The sequence below is a fragment of the Notechis scutatus genome, chromosome 5, assembly GCF_049901735.1.
Source record: "Notechis scutatus isolate UNSWTSFEM ecotype Mainland chromosome 5, rNotScu1.2, whole genome shotgun sequence".
Lineage (NCBI taxonomy): Eukaryota > Metazoa > Chordata > Lepidosauria > Squamata > Elapidae > Notechis > Notechis scutatus.
Genome location: NC_142013.1, coordinates 71488367 through 71505267, shown reverse-complemented (window position 1 = coordinate 71505267; position 16901 = coordinate 71488367). Strand labels below are relative to the sequence as shown.

General features: G+C 41.0%; 1 protein-coding gene across 1 annotated transcript in view; it reads right to left on the bottom strand.

Moving 5' to 3' along the window:
• Positions 1-16901, bottom strand: part of ACE2 (angiotensin converting enzyme 2) — a 35916-nt gene that overhangs the window by 17552 nt on the left and 1463 nt on the right. Inside the window, exons 2-5 of the mRNA XM_026674969.2 lie at positions 7486-7635; positions 5551-5644; positions 3141-3284; positions 863-975 (exon numbers count right to left, since the gene is read on the bottom strand). Coding sequence (XP_026530754.2) covers positions 863-975; positions 3141-3284; positions 5551-5644; positions 7486-7635 — 501 coding nt within the window. The remainder of the gene's footprint in view (positions 1-862; positions 976-3140; positions 3285-5550; positions 5645-7485; positions 7636-16901) is intronic.

Here is a 16901-nt window from a genome sequence, read left to right as displayed (position 1 = left end):
TGGTTCTTCATAGAAATCATCTAACATATTTTTCATATTTAGACTGTATTTACATATATGAATACCAAACCATATCAATCCCTTGCTCATTTAATTCTTGCTTAGTTTTGAGCTCACCCTTTTCATTCAAAATATCTTTTGTTCTATTCTGTTCTACTCTACTCTACTCTACTCAACTCTACTCTATTCTAATTCTCCCATTCTGGCAATTTTGAAAAAATATTTTGCTCCTAAATAAATAAAGATGTTTCTTATTGGGAAATATGGTGACTGGCTCGCAAACTTTAAGTAGATGAACTTGTCCCTCTTTGAAGTAAATTCTTCTAGTATCATTACTCCTATTGGTATCACCAGTTGCAAATTCTATTATACTGTTCATAAAACCATGAGAAATATATACTGTTTTTAAAAAACCTCTGGTATATCTACAATCTACAAAGATGGTGATAATAGATTTTTCCCCAATGGTGGCACCAATGTTAAAATGTCGTTTCAGGGTAGTCTGTCAAGTTGTCTCATTTTCTTATTCCAGCACATGCTAAAGAGAGTGATAAGTAGATGTTTTGTTGCTGGCTGGTAAGATGTTATGCAGGGTGATTCAATCAAAGCCAAATAAAGCTACACTCTAATGTATTATGGACATTGTAAATAAGGACTGCACCAGTAGCCAATTGTTACCATTGTGACAATCACAACAAATTTTATGCTTGTATGCTGTTTTCCTAGCTCAAGAACTGGTGAATTTATCTATCAATTACAGGTACTTATTTATTCATCACACCCATCTGAGCACTTTTGTGTATTGCACAAAAATAGTTTTGCCTTGGCGCAGTAAAGCAAAACATTTGAAACTAAATCTTACTTGCTTAAATGTGTTTTCCACATCAGTAATCAGCTGTGCACGTTGATATTGAAACTTCCCTGGAAGATCTACTTCATAATTTGCTCTCCAATAATCTCCATAGTCATCATAGCCTGAAAAACAAACATGTCACTCATCATGACATTAAAGTACATCTCAACAGATTCTAGAACAATGATTTTAAAATTAATATTAGTCATGCTAAAATCCTCTGATGAATAATGGTAACTGGCTTTTGTAGAAATTGTAGCCCAGCACATCTGAAAGGGAAAGGTTAATGTCATAACAAATACTCTACTTTAACCTGGATGCTGTTTAGACATCAACTCCTAAAATTCTCTAGCCACTATGGCCAATGCTGACAATTCTAGGAGTTTAAATCCACACAGCTGGAATGCATCCTGGTTGGGCAGATTGATAATGATTATTTTACCATCTCATTTTATAGTATTATGCTCAGGAGGGAAGAAATATAGAGAATGAAGCTTTATTACAATTAATAATTCATAGTTAATGTTATACATCAGATTGACGAATAAGAGAGTAATGGTGGATGGTTAATACCATTATCTTAGATTAGAAGCATTTCATCATGTACAATACAAATTCAACAAGCTACAAAAAGAAGAAAGATTTCCATCTTCTCTATCAACCCCAGAAGGGAATGTTCTGAATCCTTGGGATGCTGAATAGACTGCAACTTCTAGAGACAATTGCAGTAAACGGAAAGGCAAACTATGAATTTGTCAGAATAACAAAATGTGTAAAACTCTATTCTTTAGGTATTTTGCATGTAACTTCACTGTGCAAATACAAAAATAATATTTACACATATTAATTTGACTTTGAGATTTAATATTTGTGGATTTCCGTATTATTTTTGAATGGTATTACATAGAACTGATGAGTGGACAACAAATGACCTTGTTGAAAGGAAAGAGAACAACTGTTCTTCAGTATTAGGAAGATGTATAATTTTACCCCGTTTTTAAGTGCTTTGGCTATCTAATATTACTTGTAATTTATGAACAGGTTTTTCAGAGATGTAGATTATGCATGAGCTATTATATTGAAATGTGATTCATTTATTTAAATTCTTGTATACATGCATGAAAAGTCTTATGTACATATTTTGTTGTTTTTCTTCCTTTTTCTATTGTTTTTTTTTTCTCTTAAGTTTGAAAACCAATGCTTTAGCATTTTATTTATTTATGTTTATACTCCCTTTTCTACAGGAGCTTCAGTGGTGTAGAAAGTGCTTCCTTTTATTTTGTTCCTCAAAAATAGACCTATGACAGTGATGGCTAACCTTTTCCACATTGCATGCCAAAGGTGCACTCACGTGCTTGCACCCATGATGCCATGCGTGTGTGACTTTCCCCGCCCTCCTGCGCATGTGCGTATGACCCCCCTGCATGTGCACCACATGCCTCTAAGCATGCGCATGTGACACCCTGAACCGCATGCACACACAATCCCCCGCACGCCGCATGCCTCTGCATATGCGTGCACTCCTCCCATGCATGCGTCTCCCCCGCGCATGCGCGGCAGGTACCTGACAATCAGCTGGCTGTCGGGGGGGGCATGCGTGCATATGCAGTGGGACTCTTCTGGGCAACCTCTCGCGTGCTGGCAGAAGTGGCTCTGTGTGTCACTTCCGGCATGCGTACCATAGGTTCCCCATCACGGCCCTATGAGGTGGCTCACACTGAGAGTGATTGGGATAAAGTCAATCAGTGAACTTCCATAGCTCTATAGGCTAGAGGTTGAATTTCCCTGCTTCTAGGGCACTCCACTAGTTATAGTGCTATTGTCACTTTTCAATTTTTGAAAGTTTTTTATTAAATTATAAGCTTGATATACAAATCAGCTATGGATTATTAATGCAAACAACAATTCCCTTTTTCCTCTTTCTCTTAACACCATAAGGTGGATTGTAAGATATTCATTGACCAATTTTCCCCAAACAGGGTACGCCTATATTGATTATTAGTGCAGAGATTATGCTACTTCAATGAATTAATATTCCTGAATCCTTCTCCACAATAATGCTGACTGTGGACAATGAGGATTGTGGTACAAAATAAATTGAGGGTGCTGGTTTTAAGAAAATTTCATAATATTCCACTTTAGCAGCTTTTTGCCCAATCAGCCATGAATATTAAAGAAGTACCTCTCATGAAAAAAATAGCTTTATAATATACAAAAGACTCAAAAATATCATCTTGAAGAGGAGAAAAACATATTCATGCTGGTAATTTTGGGTATTGTAACTTACCCCTCAGTCTTGCATATTTATTTTTCAGTTCAACATAAGTTTCATATAAAGGCCTCATCTTCTTGCCAACATCAGCTCTCCAGCTTTCCCAGGCCCACAACCTCTCTGAGTAATTCCAGTTGTTTGCCATTATGTGATCCAAACCTGTCACCATAAAATCAGGTTAGTTCCCATTATTTATTTGTTCGTTTGCTTCCTCATTAACAACACCAGTCTTATGCTTTGGGTTGGGGGTGACATACAACCAAGTGAAATAAACCAGAAATAATACCCCCAAAAAATCAATTAGAAATAAAAAAAACTAGATGAACACAAATAGAGGCACATTTGTGTGTCAATCATTTGTAGCTGAAAGCTCATTAAAAAGAAGGTTTTCATGATCTTTCTGAATACAAGAAGGAAAGGTGCCATTTGACCTACCAGGGTAACATATTTTATAAAACGGGGACTGGCACAGAAAATTCCTACTATCTGACTCTTATGAAGTTTGGATGGAGAAGGGATTCTAAACAGGCCTGTTTGGGAGGTCTGAATCAGATGGACGGGGTTCATCCAAGGACATGCCTGATATAACATCTTTAGTCCATGCAAGCTCAAAAGAATATCAGATCATTTTATAGATCATCTTACTTTGGACATTCTGTAGACTTTATTCAATTGACATCTAACTCATCATTAATACAGGCAATTTTACATACATACTTACCCAACATCTCCAGATGCTGCATTTTGCCTATTTTTTCCCCATTAGTGTCCAGATAATACTAAACAGAGCTACTAGTCACTTCCATATCATATCTCATCTGCTCTGAAGTCAAGACCAGATCTAGTGCATGCTCATCAATGTATCTTTGGGCTGTAATCACTTCATGGTTATGAATTTACAAGCTGCACTAAACTCTCCCCTGGGACATGGATGTTGAAGTCACTTAAGGTTTCAGGAACTCCTATCCCAGTCTGAGATGCATCCAAGATTTCGTGATGAGCCACGACAGCCACTACAGCTAAGAAGACTGTATAGAAGGAACAATCTGAATTTATCTATACAGTCCAGTTTCCTCCTCCTCCCCCAAAACCAACCTCTTGGAGCAGGGTTTCTCACAATTTCTAGAATCTCAAGAATTACCAGTTACCCACTTCCTAAACTTTGGTGTTAACACCTGATCCTGGCCCTGAAATCTGAGAGGACAGACCTGCAATTAGCCTAACCAGGTCCCACTAAAACTTTCCAGGTCTGCACATTTGTTCACCAGCATATTATAAATGGATGCTGTCTTATTTCATACAAATCTAACATTTACTAGTAGCAACTGAAAAGCAAGGATCTCTGGCAGTTTGACCATGTCACCAGGTTGGAGCCACCCATGTCACCAAGTTGGGCTCTGCATTAGATCCTCTTTGTCTTATAATCATACCCCATCCTCTTTTCCTTAATTCTAGTATGAGCATTTTTCAGCCTTCCCAACAATCATCCACAGCATGATTTAAAATGTGGCTTTGCACATAGTATTAGTGGTGAAATCCCAATTGTACAAATACTTCAGAAAAAGGAACCTCAAATGATGTTTTCATGCTTCTAATATGTACAATGCTGTGTTCAGATAGATCATTGATGAAATGTACAGTTCCTTTCCCTGTATTTGACTCAAAACTGAATATACAAGATACAGTTGATAATCTCTTCCTGTATGCATGAGTTCTGATTAAATAAATACACTGAGGGAAAGACCTCTTAGGTTTCCTTTATTTTTCTATTTTATCTTAAATTTCCTACATTTAATTTGTTTTGTTTGCCACTTCTTATTCTTTCTGCACACTTTGAAAAATCCAGCTATCTAAATGAGATTAATATATTGGGGGTGTAAGAAACAGGGGCTAAAATAAACAAAAATATCCAAACAAACCCATTTTTTTCTGTTTTAACACTTAACAATTAATGAACAAGCTGAAGATTGTGGAAGATTTATGTATTTACCATATGTATGTAGCTTCTCATCTGATGTGAAAGTTACTTTGGGCAGCATTTATCAATAAATTAAAATAAATACATAAACTGTCACAATTAAATTTTAACTATAAAAAAGCAAACAAAACAGGAGGTAATGATATTAACTACAGTAAGGGAGCCATTGCAAAATCAGGTCCAGGGATCTCTGGGACTAGGGAGCCCAGAGATCCCTGGACTTGACAACAGTGTCTTGAGGTATTTGTGGAATGTTAAGAGGGATGCAGCTAATTTCACTTCCAGGAGAAGTTTCCACATGGTAGACCCCATGACAGATGAGGCTCACCTCCTAGTACCCACCAGATATAATCCCCTGGTCTGCCAGACCTGATGAGGTAGGCTGATGTGATCAGAGAGAAGGTCTCTCAGATAACCTGACACAAAATACTTGCTTATAGATCTTACCTGGTTCTAAAGGCAAACAATTAAAAGGATCATCTTGCTTGCACACAGTCCCAGTACTATATAAGGTACTCATTTTACGCAAAACAGTATCCAGCTGTAATTTAAATGAGAAGTGTTGTTTGAAAGAGGCATAAAACAGTACTTCTTTTATTCAAGAATTAGCAGAATCAGACAGATACAGACAGATAAGTGGTGGGATTCAGCCAGTTCGAACCAGTTCGCAACAGGGACCGCAAGGCTGGGCCGCCCACATCACCCCTGTGCCAGCTGGCCTCCCCACCCATCCATCCACCACCCACCAGCACCTGACTTTTAGCCAAGTGTGCACCTGACTTTTAGCCAGAGAGGGTCTCCCTACTCTACTGTCGGCCCTATGTTCGTGGGCAGCTGCAGTGAGCAGCGTGGTGTGAGCCCCAGGGGCTGGAAGGTAAGGCCAATGGCAGAGGAAGGAGATCAGCTCTGGGCCTGCCATGCTTGTCTGAAGGGTGCAGGGCAATGGGCGGGAAGGGGCGGGACAGCTGACAGAGGGGCAATGCAGGCAGTGCAGCCTTGCAGTCCTTGTCTGCCTTTTAGTCCACAGGCCTCACACTGCTCTGCTCACCCTGGATACCCATGAAGGTAAGGCCGATAGTTGGGGAGGGATATCTGCTCCAGGCTTGCCCCACTTGGCCAAAGGTCCATGTCAACAGATGGGCCGATCAGCAGGGAGGGCTACTGGCACAGGGGCAATGCGGGCAGCATAACCTGGCTACCCCTAACTACCTCCTTCCCAGGCTGCCATCCATTCCTTCCCCCAACAGCCAGACAAATCGAGGCAAATATCTGGCCCTCTCCACTTCTCTCGCCTCCGGGTTCAAGCAGATGGTCGGGAGGCTGGAGCAGGGAAAAGCCTGAGCGCATCGAGATCCAGGCCCAGCTGAATCCCCTGAGTGGTGATCCCAGACCTGTCTGCTGCTGCTGCAGCCGCTGCCTCACGAGCCAACCATCCTAGTCTGAGCCTTCTGGGTGCTCCTGGGTAGTTTTCCGGAGACTGTGCGTGAAGGGACAATCGCTCCCAGCCCCAGTGAGGCTGGTGGGCAAGGCCAATTGGCGAGGACTCCATGTCCAACAAAGAGGCCAGATGCGGGGCTTCCCCTCTCCCTCTTTTGGGCAGATTTACAAAGGGCTGGGAATGTCAAAGCCAGGCGTGCCCCACTGCCCCCACCTCGCCCACCCCCACCAGCAGTTCTGGGCAGCTGTTTGGCTTCCCCAGCTGGCCATGACCTCTGATCTCCACCTACCCTTTCCTTCCTGCCATGGTGGTGGCAGAGAGGAAGGCGATCCAGGGCTGAGCCGCTGCCGTTCAGCCCTCTCCCCAGTCCGCATCTTGCCCCATTGGCTGCCAGTGGGCAGTGGGCGGCAAGAGACTGTGAGGCTGCATTGCCCTCTTCGCCCTTCTGCCAGATGGCCCTTGATCACCCGCCCACCCGATCAGGGTGGAGTGTGGGAGTGCTTGGCCTCTGGGCCACTGGCCAAGTGGGAAGAGCCCTAACAGTGCTGAGTGAGGAGTGGCTGGGGCAGGGAAGAGGCAAGACAAAGCGTTCCTCAACATGAATGACATCGAATTGGCCACACTTACCCAGTCACAATACCACCCAGCCACACCTACCCAGCTGGTCATTAGGGCAGAGAAGCGGTTGTTAAATTAGTTGAATCCCACCACTGGACTGAACATCTGTGTACCAACCCACACTCCATAGTGTTGTAGATTATTGTCCATAATGTTCAAGAAGAGGCTTTCATCCTGCATGGATTAATGTGGGGTGATGTTGCTGCTGATATTATTACTACTACTATATATGCCTCACCGGAATGACTGAAGAACAGAAATCCTTTGGTACATAACATCTGGGTTGAATTTAGCATAGAAGTGATCTATGATATTTGGCAACATACTTGGTCTTTTGTAGATGAATCTGTTGGTCCATTCTGGAGCAAACGAATCTGGAGCTTGATGGTTTCATTAGCAATCTGATTCACATTGAACATGCTAGCATTCCTGGAGGCTTCATCATAAAATTTTGAGAATATGCTGTCTTTTTCATGCTGAAAAAAAATTATTAGAATTTTGAGTTTTTCTATCAAGCTCATTCACAACTGAACTGAGGATTCAGAACTTTTTCCCCACTTGTCTCTTTTTAATTACATGCAACATATTAAGGATTTAAAAGTTGATGCAAATTTTTTTCATGGCCAGTTTTGCAGAGAACATTTCTGTCCTATTAGTTGTATGTCTAGACTGCAATTTAAAAACATTTGCATAAATCTGCTGATACTAATGGAAGGAACTTGCTTGTTTTTTTTTTTAAATGTACAAGGTGTATGACATTTTTTTTTCATTTTTCCAACAAAAGTCGTATTCAGTCCATGCTTCTGTCGTACTTCCTATACAACCAACTAAATACTAGAGAGCATCTAGAAAAACACTACAGAAATGGAAAAGAAATGGTAAGATCTCCAATCACTTTTCAAAAGTAAGTCTGATTTCTTTTTAAAGGAAAACACTAAGATGAATGAAACTTCTCTCTCTCCTAGTCATAATCGGATGCTAGGTCTGTTTGAAGTACATAAATGCATACTTATTCTACCCATCCAATTCAGTAGGCAGGTTGAACATGCTCCGGATCCTGTTAGTTAAGGAATGGCAGGGATCAGGAGATGGGCCTCCTCTGCTGTAGCCCTGGCCCTTCTTTCAGAGATCAAGATGACCTGGATTCCGCTGGCCTTTTGTAAGGCCGGGAAGACTTGGTTGTGTTCCCGGGACTAGGGCCCTAAACGCATCAAAGGCCCTGTTTCTTGGCTCTATTACCATATAGGACTATAGTTATACTCAGCAATCACACATATGTTGTCAACTCATAAAATATTCCTATGATCTTTTTAGAGTTTCCAACAGAAAGGGAGGGGAAAGCAGTGGGCAGCTTGCATTCCATAAATGTTTTCAGAGATAGTTTCTAGGTGACCGAAGTTTCTGCCACGCAAAATTCTAACTGGAGAGAATGATTGATGACTCTTGGCTATGGATGTGTCCCATTGGAGAATATGAATTGTGATACACTCAGGGGTGGGGGAAAATCAGGGTCAAGGGTGACAATGAATGATGTGTCTTAGAATCGGCTACACCCAGGCAGTGCCGACATGTTTACTCCTAATAAATTTTCTTTAAGTTCTGGAAAGTTCTAGGGACTCATGATTTAAATGGGGGTAACTGTCGGAACACTGACATATGTTTTTATATTATTTTAATTGTTTTTAATTTGTTTTCATGTTTTATATATCCTGCCCATAATCATTTGTTGTGATGGGCAGCTAAAAAAGGTATATGAATAAATAAGCAAACAAGCAAGTTATTCCCTTTCAGGGTAAGCAATCTTAAGGGACTATGAAATAATAATTAAAGAGCTCAAAAGTATAAGAGCCATGGTGGTGTAGTGGTTAGAATGCATTATTGCAAGCTAATTCTGCCAACTGGCAGCAGTTCAATCCTGATGGGGCTCAAGGTTGACTCAGCCTATTCCATCCTTCTGAGGTAGGTAAAATGAGGTCCCAGATTGTTGGGGCAATATGCTGATACTGTAAACTGCTTAGAGAGAGCTGTAAAGCACTATGAAGCACTATATAAGTCTAAGTGCTGTTGCTATAAGAAAATGAAATACTGTACAGCTGTACAATGGTGCATAACCACACAATTTTCTATACTGCATTTCTTCATACCTTCTATCCTTGCAAAGCATTCTTGCTTACATTATGTCCATATGTCACTTTATATATTGTCTTTCTTCTTTTGAGGAACTTACCACCTCCTTCCAACCAAGGCCATCTTGGTCTTCCTTTTCATCATGACCCATTCGCACTTCCTTTATAGATCTATTTTTACAATTTAAGTTTCATTCAATTTGATTTCTTTCATACCAGCAACACACTTTTGTATTCAGCCTACTATCATTCATCACCCATTTATTTTTTAACTCTCTCTTTTTATTTTAGAATACACATTTAATTACCCCACTCTGACCATATAAAATTCTCTTTTATACTTATCTTGACAAATACAACTCTAATTTCCATATAATACTATGGGCAGATACACTATACCAGTGATGGCGAACCTTTTCGGCACTGAGTGCCCAAACTGCAATCCAAAACCCACTTATTTATTGTGAAGTATCAACACGCAGGGGTGGGATCCAACCGGTGTTACAACCAGTTTGGTGAGTGCGTGTTTTGCGTGCGGCCATGTGCTGCATGCGCGGCCAGGCCTGATGAGCGATGTGCACACGTGCACAGCGTTTGCAAGAAATCATCAGCTGTGCCACCCGGACAGCTGACAAGCGCTACGCGCGGGTGTGCAGCATTTGAAAGTCCTCTTCTTTCCTGCTTTTTCAACCTCAGATGTGCCGCACAAAGCAGCTGAGGTTGAAAAAGTAGGAAATAAAGGACAGCCACACCAGGTACAAATAGTGAGTTGGGCCAACTGCTCGCATACCCACAGAGAGGGCTCTGCATGCCACCTGTGGCATGCGTGCCATAGGTTCGCCATGACAGCACTATACTATTATATTGAGCCATGTTTAACTCTTTTCACAAACACTCGTTCCTCAAAATAGGCCACAACAGCTTTCCACCTGCATTTACATGTTAAAATTTATCCATTGATTTTCTATGCACTCTCATAGAACTAGTAGGTAAACATTTGGAATCCCACCACTGTGTACATGTACATATTAGGTGAAACCTGACTCAATAGTAGAAACTCTGAGAGGGATCTTGGAGTCCTAGTGGACAATCACTTAAATATAAGCCAGCAGTGTGCAGCAGCAGCCAATAAAGCCAATACAATCCTAGGTTGCATTAACAGAGGGATAAAATCAAGATCGTGTGAAGTATTAGTACCTTTATAAAGCCTTAGTAAGACCACATTTAGAATGCTACATCCAGTTTTGGTCACCATATTATTAAAAAATATTGCAGAGACTCTGGAAAGAGTGCAGAAAAGAGCTACAAAGATGATTGGGGTTGAAGGCTAAAACATATAAAGAATAGTTGCAGGAATTGGGTTTGTCTAGTCTAGTGAAAAGAAGAATTAGGAGTGACATGATAACAGTGTTCTAATATTTGAGGGGCTGCTACAAAGATGAGGGGTCAATCTATTTTTCCAAAGCACTAGAAAGCAAAGTGAAGGGGAAATAATCAAGGAGGGAAGCAATGTAGAACTAAGGATAAATTTCCTAGCAATTAACCAGTGGAATGGCTTGCCTTCAGAAGTTGTGGGCTCTCCATCACTGGAAGCTTTTAAGAAGAGATTGGACAGCCACTTGTCTGGAATGGTTGCCTCTCCTTGAGAGATTCAGCCACTCTCACCAGATCCAACAAGGTGCAAGTACTCTAGATCCCCTCTATCAAATAATACAGGAAGGAAGCTGTGTTACTTCCTGATAGCAATAAATTAATGTTATAAAATGTAATGAGCTGCAGTTTTTAATTTGTTAAATTGGAACAAATTTTAAGGCTAAAATCTATTAGTCAGAAGAAGGCACTACAAGGTGCCATCTGATTTTCTATAAAACAATCTCTTCTGGTGACCATACGTCTTCCCTGCTCAATAGAAGAGCTTCCCCATGAGAACTAGAGGACCAAAATGTATTAAAGACCTGGTTCTTCCTGAAGACGCTGGGCCACAATGTTAGTTGAATTTAATATAGGTGTAGCTTGTGTCATAAGTCCTATGGTTTCTGGGTTATGGTATTATCATTCTGTTCTTGCAATTTGTTGTTAGAGGCATGATGATAGTGATGATGATGGTGACAGATTGTTGTCAACTGCCTAAATTAGTAGATTGGGATATACTTGTAAATAACTTGCAAGAGTTTTTGATTGACTTCAACAGCAGCAATTAAAAAAAAAAACATTTTCCAAAATGAGGTGTCTGAAAAAGAATGTGTAGGTAGAAATCAGTAGTGGATTCAAGCTTGGTAGCCCTTGGGAGCTTGGTCATGGAATAATATATACCAGTGATGGCTAAACTTTTTGGGCTCCTGTACCTTGTGCACTCATGTGCATGCTTGCGCTCGCGTGCTAGCACCCAGAAGGCAATGCGCGCCCCCCTATGCATGCACATGCAAATACTGTAAAATCTCCAGTCAGAGGTGGTATTTGCCAGTTCTCTGAATTACTCAAAATTTCTGCTACCGGTTCTTCAGAACTGGTCAGAACCTACTGAATACCACCTCTGCTGCAGCCTGATTCTACATTTTTTGAAAACAGAATTTTAGAAATGTCTGTAAATTTATTAAACAGAAAAAAACTGAAATATCAGTTTGACATAAGTATTCAGACCTTTCACTCAGTACTTTGTTGAAGCACTTTTGGCAGCAATTATAGCCTCAAGCCTTTTTGGATATGATGCAACAAGCTTTACACATCTGGACTGGGAGATTTTCTACCATTCTTCCTTGCAAATCCTCTCAAGCTCAGTCAGGTTGGATGGTAGACAGCCGTTTTCAGGTCCCTCCAGAGATGTTCAATAGAGTTCAAGTCAGGGCTCTGGCTGGACCATTCTAGGACATTCACAGAGTTATCCCTAAGCCACTCCTGTGTTGTCTTGAATATGTGTTTAGGATTGTCATCATGTCGGAAAGTGAACCTTTAGCACAGTCTGAGGTCCTGAATGCTGTGGAACAGGTTTTCATTGAGGATTTCCTTGCACTTTGCTCCATTCAGCTTTCCCTAAACCCTAACCAGTCTCCCAATCCCTGCTGCTGAAAAACACCCCCATAGCATGATGCTACCCCACCATGCCTCACTATTGGGTGGATATTGTGCGGCTGATGAGCAGTGCCAGGTTTCCTCTAGACATAATGTTTAGAATTGAGGCCAAACAGTTCAATATTGGTTTCATCAGACCAGACAATCTTGTTCCGCACAGTCTGAGCATCCTTCAGATGCTTTTTTACAAGCTCCAAGTGGGCTTTCATGTGTTTTGCACTGAGGAGAAGAGTCCATGTAGCTACTCTGCCATAAAGCCCAGATCTGTGGAGGGCTGCAATGTTGGTTGTCCTTCTAGAACTCTGTTGCATCTCCACACAGGCTCTCTGAAGCTCAGTTAGAGCGACCCTCAGGTTTTTGGTCACCTCTCTTACTAAGGACCTTCTCCCCCGATTGTTCAGTTTGACTGGGTTACCAGCTCTTGGAAGAGTCCTGGTTGCGTCAAACTTCTTCCATTTGAGAATTATGGAGGCCACTGTGCTCTTAGGAACCTTCAGTGCAGCAGAAATTTTATTGTAGCCTTCCCAAGATTTAATTTACCATAGGTTGACTCCATTCAAGTTGTAGAAACATGTCAGCAACAATCAAGAGAAATGGGAGGCACCTGAGCTAAATTCCACGTGTTGTTGCCATGGGTCTGGATACTTATGCCAATGTGATATTTCAGTTTTTTCTTTTTAATAAATTTCTAAACTTCTGTTTTCACTTTGTCATTATGGGGTACTGAGTGTAGATTAATGAGAGAGAAAAATGAATTTCAACAACTGTAGAATCAGGCTGCTGCATAACAAAATTGATTAAAGTGAAGAGGTTTTGAATACTTTCTGAATGCCCTGTATATTTGCTGACTTTCGTCACCTAGTGTATTATTTTGATTAGAATCAATGGAGGTGAATTTTTAATCCCTGCAAGGAAAAAGAAAGGGTTAATTTTAAGCAAGGAGCTAGGCTCAACATTAAGTATCCCTACATATATACCAGTGGTGGGATTTGAATTTTTTTACTACCGGTTCTGTGGGCGTGGCTTATTTGGTGGGCGTGGCTTGGTGGTGGTCATGGGAAGCCCCAGGAGTTCCTGGCCTGTCTTTCAGGGCACAACAGCAGCAGCCCCGGAACATTCATCCGCCTCCACCACCCCTCTCAGCCCCAACACAGCAGAGAAAGCGAACGGCTGTGGGCCGCCATCGCCACATCATCCTGAGGGCTGCCTTTTCACCCATCGGCCGGCTGGACTGGCCCAGAAATGGTGCCCCACCTTGGCCTCCTCCCACCCGGCCACTGGCTTCTTGATGCAAGCAGAGGTTGCTGGTTGGAGCTAGAATTGGAATAAAAGATGTGCGGCTGTGGCAGAAAGAACCGGGTCAATGCTGGGCAGCTTGGAGGAGCAGGTGTGAGCAGGGCGGTGGCTGCTCTTGTAGCAAGAAGCTCTGGTTCTTTCTGCCAGAGATGCACAGCCTTTTCTTCGAATTCTAGCTATGCCCTTGCACTCACCGCCGCGGGAGCTCGGCACTGCTGTTCCCATTGCTTCAACCAGCAGCCTCTCCTCCTATCAAGCCGGCGGCCAGAAGGGAGGAGACCCAGGATGAGCGCAAGGTGGAGGAGGCCCGGAAAGGTCCTGGGTGGTGGAGGGAGGCCTGGAAAGGCCCTGGGTGGTGGTGGGAGGCCCAGAAAGTTCCTGTGCAGTGGGGGGAGGCCTGGAAACGTCACGGGTGGTGGGTGAGGACCTAGCGCAACTCACAGACTTACCTGTGAGCAGGCAGATCAGGGCTGCTCAGTTGGGGCGCAGGCACCACGTGGGCAGGAGAGCGGAACAAATGAGCATCGGGGGTGGCGGGGGGTGGGGCAACTGAGCATTGACAACAGCGACAGGGTGACCAGTTGAGGGGGCGTGGCCAGCCAGAAGTTACTATTGGTTCAGCGACCCACGCCAAATCACCGCGACCTGTTCTCCAGAACTGGTGCGAAACAGTTGAATACCACCTCTGATATATACATTCATTCCAATCTGTATCTGGGCTACCATCCACTGTTTTATTGGAATAATGAAAACCAAGAAGTGTGTAACACATATCACCTAGTTAAGCATCATAGTTCCAATAAAAATAAAACAAAATAGCTTAAATAGGGTGGAAATCTGCTTATTCAAATTTAAATTTTATGATGGATATTATAAAATTCTCAAGGTACAAAATTTAAGGCACAAGTTAGCAAATCTCATCTTTTCTTATTGGACAACTATTTTTGAGGTATGAACAACCTGTTTTTCTTCCAGCTAGTCATTAGAAAAAAATTTATAGCATTAAGAAGCATTGCCCACCTTGTTCCTTCATTTGATAAGCCTGAACTGTAACCCTGAGAGGTGTTTCCACTTCCCTCTCCCACTCGATCTGTAAGCTGTCCTCAAAAAGTACTGGCAGAGCACAGCAATAAAATTATATTCTACCAGTAGGAGGGAATCAGAATAGGGCAAAGTGGATGTCTTGAATCTTGTTACACTTATAGAAAGCTAGTATCAATACAACCAGAATATGGGATTTCTGGTTTGAAGGGCTTCGGCGACAGACGGGAATCCGCGATCGTGCACAGTTTCTGCCTGGGCTCGCCGCTGGAGCGCCCCGAGCTGGCTGGTTTCGGGGCTAAGCCACCCCATAGAGGTGGTGAAGAAGGGGGAGACTGCCAGCAGGGTCGAGGAGAGCCACATCTCTCCTCCTCAGCTGGCCATTACTCCCTTTCCCGAAGGCGGTAGGAGCGGTGGTCAGAAATGGCTACCTCAAAGAAGAACACAATCGGAAAAGAAAGTGCAGAAGGAAGATAAGAAGTGAAAGTTTTGGCTGACCAGGCTAAGTTGAAAAAGCAATAACTAAGGTACCCTGGAATTTAAATTTTACAAGAAATAACATCGCACCCAAAGAAGAGTCGGAAGCAGTGAAAGAAAGTGAAAAGGGAAAGGTTTGACTTTTTTTTTCTTCTTTCTCCTTCCTTATATTGACAATTAAGAATAAGAAATTGGAAAAATCCGCTTTGGCATCAATAGGCAATTAAGCTGAAAATATAATTAAATGCCAAAGGGACAATAAAGATTTCTGGACATTAAAAACTTTTTCTTCTATAAGCAGAAAGGGAGAGAAAAAGAATGAGGGCAGGATCTGGAAGAGGGAGGAGACTGCCTGGACTTTAAAAGAATCTAAAGTAAAATTTCAATAAGACTTCTAAAAGATACATTTTAACTGAAACTTTGCAACTAAATAGTAACCCCAGGAAGAGAAAGTGGAAAAAAAAGAAAGAGCAAAAAGAAACAGCTTGTGTGTATTTGGATTACTTGGTGACTTTTGGATTTTTGGCTATTATATTTGAATGACTAAAATCAATCGGGTGGTTGTTTAAAAATTTCTACAATGGCATTACTTTTGGATGAATTGAAAATGGAACTTAAAAAGTACAAAGAAGATGCACAAGAAGGGAAGGGTTCCTTTGGCTTCATTTTTCAATTTCTAGAAATGGAGATTTGGAACTATGAGAAACAACAAGAAAAGACTGCAAAACAAGAAGACTGAGACAAAGAAGAAGCCATCTTTAATGAACAAGTAACTCTATGTGGGGAAGAAAAAGGAAAGGGGGGAAAGAGGATGGAGAATTTAAGACTTAAAAAAACAACCAAAAAAAAAGAAAAATAATTCGAAAAATAAGTCTAATACTGGAAAGCAACAGAAAAGGGGAATACAGAAGAGGGAAATAGAGGTAGAGAGACAAAGGAGTAAAAAGGGGAGAGAGAAGAAGAGAGAGAAGAAGGAAAGGAAAAGAAGTTACAAAGGTCTGGAGCAAGATTTAAAGAAACAGGATCTATTTAGAGATAATGGGTAAAAATCTAACTGAAAGGGGGATTTTGTAAAGGTACATGAGATTGTGTTGTTATATTTGAAATAGAAATAACTTTAGAAAATTGGAAACAACATATGATTAGAATGGGGGATAGAATGGTTAGTGTAACTTAGTGAAATGTTTGTGAATAAAGTAAATGAAATAAAATAAATGAGAAAATTGAATTAGGAAGGAATGGGAACATTTTAATTAGTCAATGTTTTATAAAATATAAGTGAAGAGGGGGGAATTGATTATGGAAAGTTTATAATTGTTCCCATAGAAGTATGATATTTAATTGAAAAGTAACGTGAAAAATGTAAAGACTGTAATGAATATTAATATTAATGATAGAATTGAATGGGAATGGAATGTTGTTTTAATTATATACATTTATATTTTTTTTCTTTTCTTTTTTTTTAAGAATACTGTGTGTAGTTTAAGAATGTACCAAGCAGAATCCGAATGGAAGTTATGTATTATATTGAGTGTTATAACTTTAGGGGAAAGATATAAAGGCGTCATACTCCAATCAGTAACTACAGGAGAAATTTTGTTTAATAAGAAAAGATAATAGACAATTGAAACAGGACAGAAAAAAAAATATAATGATTTGAATTGAGATGAAATAAATACAATAAAATTGAGGAAATTAAAAGAGGGGAGAAGCCATGTAGAAAATGTAAAATT